This window comes from Procambarus clarkii, chromosome 84 (genome assembly GCF_040958095.1).
Source record: "Procambarus clarkii isolate CNS0578487 chromosome 84, FALCON_Pclarkii_2.0, whole genome shotgun sequence".
Lineage (NCBI taxonomy): Eukaryota > Metazoa > Arthropoda > Malacostraca > Decapoda > Cambaridae > Procambarus > Procambarus clarkii.
The window spans coordinates 22416856-22426796 of record NC_091233.1 but is presented as its reverse complement, the minus strand read 5'-3'; the positions used below and the strand labels follow the sequence as shown (position 1 = coordinate 22426796).

At 54.8% G+C, this 9941-nt stretch overlaps 1 protein-coding gene across 1 annotated transcript; it reads left to right on the top strand.

Annotated features, from left to right (window-relative positions):
• The first annotated feature begins 2324 nt into the window (after positions 1-2324).
• On the top strand, positions 2325-4973 carry LOC138358619 (platelet binding protein GspB-like). Its single transcript, XM_069316688.1, has one exon. The coding sequence runs from the start codon at positions 2325-2327 to the stop codon at positions 4971-4973; it is 2649 nt and encodes an 882-aa protein (XP_069172789.1).
• The last annotated feature ends 4968 nt before the right edge of the window (positions 4974-9941 follow it).

The window sequence follows — 9941 nt, the reverse complement described above, 5'->3', positions numbered from 1 at the left end:
AGGTAACAGGGGCATAAGGTGAAAGAAACTCTGCCCATTGTTTCTCGCCGGTGCCTGGGATCGAATCCGGGACCACAGGATCACAAGTCCAGTGTGCTGTCCGCTCGGCCGACCACTCGGGTTAGTGCAAGAGTTCAACCAACTACGAACCACTTAGTTTGATGAAAGTGAGCAGTAGAGCAACAGAAGTACACTTACATCGCATCAGGCTTGGATACCCATGTGCATGGGAAATAGGCTTACAGGTTCCGGAAGATGAGAGGAAATGTCAGCACTGTGGAGAAATGTCTGACAGACCACTGGAACATTATCTAACACAGAGCACAGTTACAGCCACAACAGACCACTGGAACATTATCTAACACAGTGCACAGTTACAGCCACAACAGACCACTGGAACATTATCTAACACAGTGCACAGTTACAGCCACAGCAGACCACTGGAACATTATCTAACACAGTGCACAGTTACAGCCACAACAGATCACTGGAACATTATCTAACACAGTGCACAGTTACAGCCACAACAGACCACTGGAACATTATCTAACACAGAGCACAGTTACAGCCACAACAGATCATTGGAACATTATCTAACACAGTGCACAGTTACAGCCACAACAGACCACTGGAACATTATCTAACACAGTGCACAGTTACAAACCCATTAAGATTTCAACTTAGATTCAACAGAGCAGAAGAAGTTGTTAAACACATGGGACAAAATCTTACTGAAGCGACCATACGAGTCATAAATACTCATACTCCGCCCAAGTAAAACAGCAAGTAACACTTAGTGGGCCAGCCGGAGGCTTAGGGCCCGCCCAGTGGGCCAGCCAGAGGCTTAGGGCCCGCCTAGTGGGCCAGCCAGAGGCTTAGGGCCCGCCCAGTGGGCCAGCCAGAGGCTTAGGGCCCGCCCAGTGGGCCAGCCAGAGACTTAGAGCCCACCCAGTGGGCCAGCCAGAGGCTTAGGGCCCGCCCAGTGGTCCAGCCAGAGGCTTAGGACCCGCCCAGTGGGCCAGCCAGAGGCTTAAGGCCCGCCCAGTGGGCCAGCCAGAGGCTTAAGGCCCGCCCAGTGGGCCAGCCAGAGGCTTAGGGCCCGCCCAGTGGTCCAGCCAGAGGCTTAGGACCCGCCCAGTGGGACAGCCAGAGGCTTAGGGCCCGCCCAGTGGGCCAGCCAGAGGCTTAGGGCCCGCCCAGTGGGCCAGCCAGAGGCTTAGGGCCCGCCCAGTGGACCAGCCAGAGGCTTAGGGCCCGCCCAGCATCAACACCGACCCCCAACACCAACAGACAGACAAGACAACACCAATCTCTTCGGCGACTGAACTTGATACCTAAAGAAAACAGGAATATTTTAGCCAAAGACATCTACTCCCTCAATCCCCGCTCCCTAATGATGTTTTGGGGGTGGCAGGGGAGGGTGGTTGTGGGTGGTGGTGATGGTGGTGGAAGAGCCACTACCACCACCCAACAACCACAACATCACCCAACCCAACCAGTCATTAACATAGCCATAATTAGCTTCTGGGAATGACCTTGAGGGCCGGGTAATTAGACACAAGGCCCTCTGGCATTAATGATGTCATGTCTAACTGCTGCTCCACTACCATCCCCACCCCACATTTATATCATTTATATATATATATATATATATATATATATATATATATATATATATATATATATATATATATATATATATATATATATATATATATGCAAACAAGCCTGACTGGTCCCCAGGACTATATACAACTGAAAACTCACACCCCAGAAGTGACTAGAACCCATACTGCCAGGAGCAACGCAACTGGTATGTACAGGGACGCCTTAATCCGCTTGACCATCACGACCGGACATAAGGAAGTGATAGCCGAAGCTATTTGAACCACTTCCCCGCCGGCACTCGGATGGTAATCTTGGGCATAGCATTTTATCAAATCACCTCATTCTTTGGGGCACACGTGAGGAACACAAACGCAAACAAGCCTGAATGGTCCCCAGGACTATATACACTGAGGTGATTTGATAAAATGCTATGCCCAAGATTACCATCCGAGTGCCGGCGGGGAAGTGGTTCAAATAGCTTCGGCTATCACTTCCTTATGTCCGGTCGTGATGGTCAAGCGGATTAAGGCGTCCCTGTACATACCAGTTGCGTTGCTCCTGGCAGTATGGGTTCGAGTCACTTCTGGGGTGTGAGTTCTCAGTTATATATATATATATATATATATATATATATATATATATATATATATATATATATATATATATATATATATATATATATATATATATATATATACGGTGGTGAAGGCAGCAAGATGCACAGTGTTGCAGGCAGCAAGATGCACAGTGTTGCAGGGAGCAAGATGCTCAGTGTTGCAGGCAGCAAGATGCTCAGTGTTGCAGGGAGCAAGATGCTCAGTGTTGCAGGCAGCACGATGCTCAGTGTTGCAGGCAGCAAGATGCACAGTGTTGCAGGGAGCAAGATGCACAGTGTTGCAGGCAGCAAGATGCTCAGTGTTGCAGGCAGCAAGATGCTCAGTGTTGCAGGCAGCAAGATGCACAGTGTTGCAGGCAGCAAGATGCTCAGTGTTGCAGGCAGCAAGATGCTCAGTGTTGCAGGCAGCAAGATGCACAGTGTTGCTGGCAGCAAGATGCTCAGTGTTGCAGGCAGCAAGATGCTCAGTGTTGCTGGCAGCAAGATGCTCAGTGTTGCAGGCAGCAAGATGCTCAGTGTTGCAGGCAGCAAGATGCACAGTGTTGCAGGGAGCAAGATGCACAGTGTTGCAGGCAGCAAGATGCACAGTGTTGCAGGGAGCAAGATGCACAGTGTTGCAGGCAGCAAGATGCTCAGTGTTGCAGGCAGCACGATGCACAGTGTTGCAGGCAGCAAGATGCACAGTGTTGCAGGGAGCAAGATGCACAGTGTTGCAGGCAGCAAGATGCTCAGTGTTGCAGGCAGCACGATGCACAGTGTTGCAGGCAGCAAGATGCTCAGTGTTGCAGGCAGCAAGATGCTCAGTGTTGCAGGCAGCAAGATGCTCAGTGTTGCAGGCAGCAAGATGCTCAGTGTTGCAGGCAGCAAGATGCACAGTGTTGCAGGCAGCAAGATGCTCAGTGTTGCAGGCAGCAAGATGCACAGTGTTGCAGGCAGCAAGATGCACAGTGTTGCAGGGAGCAAGATGCACAGTGTTGCTGGCAGCAAGATGCACAGTGTTGCTGGCAGCAAGATGCTCAGTGTTGCTGGCAGCAAGATGCTCAGTGTTGCTGGCAGCAAGATGCACAGTGTTGCAGGCAGCAAGATGCTCAGTGTTGCTGGCAGCAAGATGCTCAGTGTTGCTGGCAGCAAGATGCACAGTGTTGCAGGCAGCAAGATGCTCAGTGTTGCAGGCAGCAAGATGCACAGTGTTGCAGGCAGCAAGATGCTCAGTGTTGCAGGCAGCAAGATGCACAGTGTTGCAGGCAGCAAGATGCTCAGTGTTGCAGGCAGCAAGATGCACAGTGTTGCAGGCAGCAAGATGCTCAGTGTTGCAGGCAGCAAGATGCTCAGTGTTGCAGGCAGCAAGATGCTCAGTGTTGCAGGCAGCAAGATGCACAGTGTTGCTGGCAGCAAGATGCACAGTGTTGCAGGCAGCAAGATGCACAGTGTTGCAGGGAGCAAGCTGCACAGTGTTGCAGTCAGCAAGATGCACAGTGTTGCAGTCAGCAAGATGCACAGTGTTGCAGGCAGCAAGATGCACAGTGTTGCAGGCAGCAAGATGCACAGTGTTGCAGTCAGCAAGATGCACAGTGTTGCAGGCAGCAAGATGCACAGTGTTGCAGGCAGCAAGATGCACAGTGTTGCAGGCAGCAAGATGCACAGTGTTGCAGGCAGCAAGATGCACAGTGTTGCAGTCAGCAAGATGCACAGTGTTGCAGGCAGCAAGATGCTCAGTGTTGCAGGCAGCAAGATGCACAGTGTTGCAGGCAGCAAGATGCACAGTGTTGCAGGCAGCAAGATGCACAGTGTTGCAGGCAGCAAGATGCACAGTGTTGCAGTCAGCAAGATGCACAGTGTTGCAGGCAGCAAGATGCTCAGTGTTGCAGGCAGCAAGATGCACAGTGTTGCAGGCAGCAAGATGCTCAGTGTTGCAGGCAGCAAGATGCTCAGTGTTGCAGGCAGCAAGATGCTCAGTGTTGCAGGCAGCAAGATGCTCAGTGTTGCTGGCAGCAAGATGCACAGTGTTGCAGGCAGCAAGATGCACAGTGTTGCAGTCAGCAAGATGCACAGTGTTGCAGGCAGCAAGATGCTCAGTGTTGCAGGCAGCAAGATGCACAGTGTTGCAGGCAGCAAGATGCACAGTGTTGCAGGCAGCAAGATGCTCAGTGTTGCAGGCAGCAAGATGCACAGTGTTGCAGGCAGCAAGATGCTCAGTGTTGCAGGCAGCAAGATGCACAGTGTTGCAGGCAGCAAGATGCTCAGTGTTGCAGGCAGCAAGATGCACAGTGTTGCAGGCAGCAAGATGCTCAGTGTTGCAGGCAGCAAGATGCACAGTGTTGCAGTCAGCAAGATGCTCAGTGTTGCAGGCAGCAAGATGCACAGTGTTGCAGGCAGCAAGATGCACAGTGTTGCAGTCAGCAAGATGCACAGTGTTGCAGGCAGCAAGATGCACAGTGTTGCAGGCAGCAAGATGCACAGTGTTGCAGGCAGCAAGATGCACAGTGTTGCAGGCAGCAAGATGCACAGTGTTGCAGTCAGCAAGATGCTCAGTGTTGCTGGCAGCAAGATGCTCAGTGTTGCAGGCAGCAAGATGCTCAGTGTTGCAGGCAGCAAGATGCACAGTGTTGCAGGCAGCAAGATGCACAGTGTTGCAGGCAGCAAGATGCACAGTGTTGCAGGCAGCAAGATGCACAGTGTTGCAGGCAGCAAGATGCACAGTGTTGCAGGCAGCAAGATGCTCAGTGTTGCAGGAGACAACTGGTATTGATTTAAGACAGTAAACACATCTTGGGAAGCGTCTTGAGCCGGGAGACATCACAGAACTGTTGATCAAGGACCCTCCGTCGGGGCTCAGCGTGTACGAGGTCCTGTTTCTCTAGGCGCCGTGTGTTAGGCATGAAAATTCCTACTAAAGTGAAATTTATCAATTATTTACCCCCAAGCGCTTGCGAAACCTCTTCATCTTTTCTTAATCACGCATGATTTGTTTATATTTTGCAGTTTATGAGTGGTGGTGGTGGTGGTGGTGGTGGTGGTGGTGGTGGTGGTGGTGGTGGTGGCTGGGTGGTGGTGGCTGGGTGGTGGTGGTGGTGGCTGGGTGGTGGTGGCTGGGTGGTGGTGGTGGTGGCTGGGTGGTGGTGGCTGGGTGGTGGTGGTGGTGGTGGTGGTGGCTGGGTGGTGGTGGTGGCTGGGTGGTGGTGGTGGTGGTGGTGGTGGTGGTGGTGGCTGGGTGGTGGTGGTGGCTGGGTGGTGGTGGTGGTGGCTGGGTGGTGGTGGTGGTGGTGGCTGGGTGGTGGTGGTGGTGGTGGTGGCTGGGTGGTGGTGGTGGTGGTGGTGGCTGGGTGGTGGTGGTGGTGGTGGTGGCTGGGTGGTGGTGGTGGTGGTGGTGGCTGGGTGGTGGTGGTGGTGGTGGTGGCTGGGTGGTGGTGGTGGTGGTGGTGGCTGGGTGGTGGTGGTGGTGGTGGTGGTGGTGGCTGGGTGGTGGTGGTGGTGGCTGGGTGGTGGTGGTGGTGGTGGCTGGGTGGTGGTGGTGGTGGTGGTGGTGGTGGTGGTGGTGGTGGTGGTGGCTGGGTGGTGGTGGTGGTGGTGGCTGGGTGGTGGTGGTGGTGGCTGGGTGGTGGTGGTGGTGGTGGCTGGGTGGTGGTGGTGGTGGTGGTGGCTGGGTGGTGATGGTGGTGGTGGCTGGGTGGTGGTGGTGGTGGTGGTGGTGGCTGGGTGGTGGTGGTGGTGGTGGTGGTGGCTGGGTGGTGGTGGTGGTGGCTGGTGGTGGTGGTGGCTGGGTGGTGGTGGTGGTGGCTGGGTGGTGGTGGTGGTGGTGGCTGGGTGGTGGTGGTGGTGGTGGTGGTGGTGGTGGTGGTGGTGGTGGCTGGGTGGTGGTGGTGGTGGTGGCTGGGTGGTGGTGGTGGTGGTGGTGGTGGTGGTGGTGGTGGTGGCTGGGTGGTGGTGGTGGTGGTGGCTGGGTGGTGGTGGTGGTGGTGGTGGCTGGGTGGTGGTGGTGGTGGTGGCTGGGTGGTGGTGGTGGTGGTGGCTGGGTGGTGGTGTTGGTGGTGGTGGTGGTGGCTGGGTGGTGGTGGCTGGGTGGTGGTGGTGGTGGCTGGGTGGTGGTGGTGGTGGTGGCTGGGTGGTGGTGGTGGTGGTGGCTGGGTGGTGGTGGTGGTGGTGGTGGTGGTGGTGGTGGTGGTGGTGGTGGCTGGGTGGTGGTGGTGGTGGCTGGGTGGTGGTGGTGGTGGTGGCTGGGTGGTGGTGGTGGTGGTGGTGGCTGGGTGGTGGTGGTGGTGGTGGCTGGGTGGTGGTGGTGGTGGTGGCTGGGTGGTGGTGGTGGTGGTGGCTGGGTGGTGGTGTTGGTGGCTGGGTGGTGGTGGCTGGGTGGTGGTGGTGGTGGCTGGGTGGTGGTGGTGGTGGCTGGGTGGTGGTGGTGGTGGTGGTGGTGGTGGCTGGGTGGTGGTGGCTGGGTGGTGGTGGTGGTGGCTGGGTGGTGGTGGCTGGGTGGTGGTGGTGGTGGCTGGGTGGTGGTGGTGGTGGCTGGGTGGTGGTGGTGGTGGTGGTGGTGGTGGTGGTGGTGGCTGGGTGGTGGTGGTGGTGGCTGGGTGGTGGTGGTGGTGGTGGTGGTGGTGGTGGCTGGGTGGTGGTGGTGGTGGTGGTGGTGGTGGTGGTGGTGGTGGCTGGGTGGTGGTGGCTGGGTGGTGGTGGCTGGGTGGTGGTGGCTGGGTGGTGGTGGTGGCTGGGTGGTGGTGGTGGCTGGGTGGTGGTGGCTGGGTGGTGGTGGCTGGGTGGTGGTGGTGGTGGTGGTGGCTGGGTGGTGGTGGTGGTGGCTGGGTGGTGGTGGTGGTGGTGGTGGTGGTGGTGGCTGGGTGGTGGTGGTGGTGGTGGCTGGGTGGTGGTGGTGGTGGTGGTGGTGGCTGGGTGGTGGTGGCTGGGTGGTGGTGGCTGGGTGGTGGTGGCTGGGTGGTGGTGGTGGTGGCTGGGTGGTGGTGGTGGTGGTGGTGGTGGCTGGGTGGTGGTGGTGGTGGTGGTGGTGGCTGGGTGGTGGTGGTGGTGGTGGTGGTGGCTGGGTGGTGGTGGTGGTGGTGGTGGTGGTGGCTGGGTGGTGGTGGTGGTGGCTGGGTGGTGGTGGTGGTGGCTGGGTGGTGGTGGTGGTGGCTGGGTGGTGGTGGCTGGGTGGTGGTGGTGGTGGTGGCTGGGTGGTGGTAGTGGTGGTGGTGGCTGGGTGGTGGTGGTGGTGGTGGTGGCTGGGTGGTGGTGGTGGTGGCTGGGTGGTGGTGGCTGGGTGGTGGTGGTGGTGGTGGCTGGGTGGTGGTGGTGGCTGAGTGGTGGTGGCTGGGTGGTGGTGGTGGTGGCTGGGTGATGGTGGTGGTGGCTGGGTGATGGTGGTGGTGGCTGGGTGACGGTGGTGGTGGCTGGGTGATGGTGGTGGCTGGGTGATGGTGGTTGTGGCTGGGTGGTGGTGGTGGTGGTGGCTAGGTGATGGTGGTGGTGGCTGGGTGGTGGTGGCTGGGTGGTGGTGGTGGTGGTGGCTGGGTGGTGGTGATGGTGGTGGCTGGGTGATGGTGGTGGTGGCTGGGTGGTGGTGGCTGGGTGGTGGTGGTGGTGGTGGTGGTGGTGGCTGGGTGGTGGTGGCTGGGTGGTGGTGGTGGTGGCTGGGTGGTGGTGGCTGGGTGATGGTGGTGGTGGTGGCTGGGTGGTGGTGGCTGGGTGGTGGTGGTGGTGGCTGGGTGGTGGTGGCTGGGTGATGGTGGTGGTGGTGGCTGGGTGGTGGTGGTGGTGGTGGCTGGGTGGTGGTGGCTGGGTGATGGTGGTGGTGGTGGCTGGGTGGTGGTGGTGGTGGTGGTGGTGGCTGGGTGATGGTGGTGGTGGTGATGGTGGTGGCTGGGTGATGGTGGTGGTGGCTGGGTGGTGGTGGCTGGGTGATGGTGGTGGTGGCTGGGTGGTGGTGGCTGGGTGGTGGTGGTGGTGGTGGTGGCTGGGTGATGGTGGTGGTGGCTGGGTGGTGGTGGCTGGGTGGTGGTGGTGGTGGTGGTGGTGGCTGGGTGATGGTGGTGGTGGCTGGGTGGTGGTGGCTGGGTGGTGGTGGTGGTGGTGGTGGTGGTGGCTGGGTGGTGGTGGCTGGGTGGTGGTGGTGGTGGTGGTGGCTGGGTGATGGTGGTGGTGGCTGGGTGGTGGTGGCTGGGTGGTGGTGGTGGTGGCACACCTGGCAGGGGGGGGGGCGGGGTACAGGACTTGGAGGCGGTGCCTTGAGCAGAGGAAATTAAAGTAATATTCAGTGATTTAGCTTGTTGAAGGTGTAGTGATGACGTCACTCTCTCTCTCTCTCTCTCTCTCTCTCTCTCTCTCTCTCTCTCTCTCTCTCTCTCTCTCTCTCTCTCTCTCTCTCTCTCTCTCTCTCTCTCTCTCTCTCTCCCTCTTTCTCCAGTTATCTTTATATGTATATATATATATATATATATATATATATATATATATATATATATATATATATATATATATATATATATATATATATGTCGTACCTAGTAGCCAGAACGCACTTCTCAGCCTACTATGCAAGGCCCGATTTGCCTAATATGCCAAGTTTTCATGAATTAATGTTTTTTCGACTACCTAACCTACCTAACCTAACCTAACATAACTTTTTCTGCTACCTAACCTAAGCTAACTTATAAAGATAGGTTAGGTTAGGTTAGGTAGGGTTGGTTAGGTTCGGTCATATATCTACGTTAATTTTAACTCCAATAAAAAAAAATTAACCTCATACATAATGAAATGGGTAGCTTTATCATTTCATAAGAAAAAAATTAGAGAAAATATATTAATTCAGGAAAACTTGGCTTATTAGGCAAATCGGGCCTCGCATAGTAGGCTGAGAAGTGAGTTCTGGCTACTAGGTACGTAGCCAGAAGGTATATATATATATATATATATATATATATATATATATATATATATATATATATATATATATATATATATATATATATATATATAACATTATAACAATCAGTGTTCGAAGACCTCGTCCAGTTCCTCGGGGGTCGGGTGCGTACCCAAGATACAGCACGCATTTCCTCTCTGAACAGCGACACTGAGGCGCTGGAACAGGAAACTGGCTGCTCGTGGGTCTCTAGTTTTCCCAATGAGTTCCTCGCCCACCTCCTTTAAGAACTTAAGTGCACATTTACCCCAGGCGCCCAGAGTCTCAGAGCCTATCGGCACGAACCTGTAACAACTATCTAAGTCTCTGTACTTGTGGGTTTTCTGGGTCTCCCTGAAGGTGGCCGCCCCGCCTCCCTCAGCTGTGCTGTAAGGGTAGACAGGTATCAGCCAATGTAGCTACAATCAGCTACATTGGCTGATTTCTATCAGCACATTTGTAATCCCATACAACCTGTTTACCTTCCCTCCATGGCTGCAGAGTATATATATATATATATATATATATATATATATATATATATATATATATATATATATGTGTCTCCTTACTCTATGCCCTCTGCTGCTAATGATGAACATATTGAATGTTTGCGAATGATAACATAAGTGGATATATTTTCTCAAGGAAAGCCCATATCAAAGGTAAGATTGTCCTTGGAAAAGTATTTGTGTCAATCTGAAGTCAAAATAGAACTTCAAGATGGTTCTGGAATAATGTGTGTGTACTCACCTAGTTGTGCTTGCGGGGGTTGAGCTCTGGCTCTTTGGTCCCGCCTCTCAACTGTCAATCAACAGGTGTACAGGT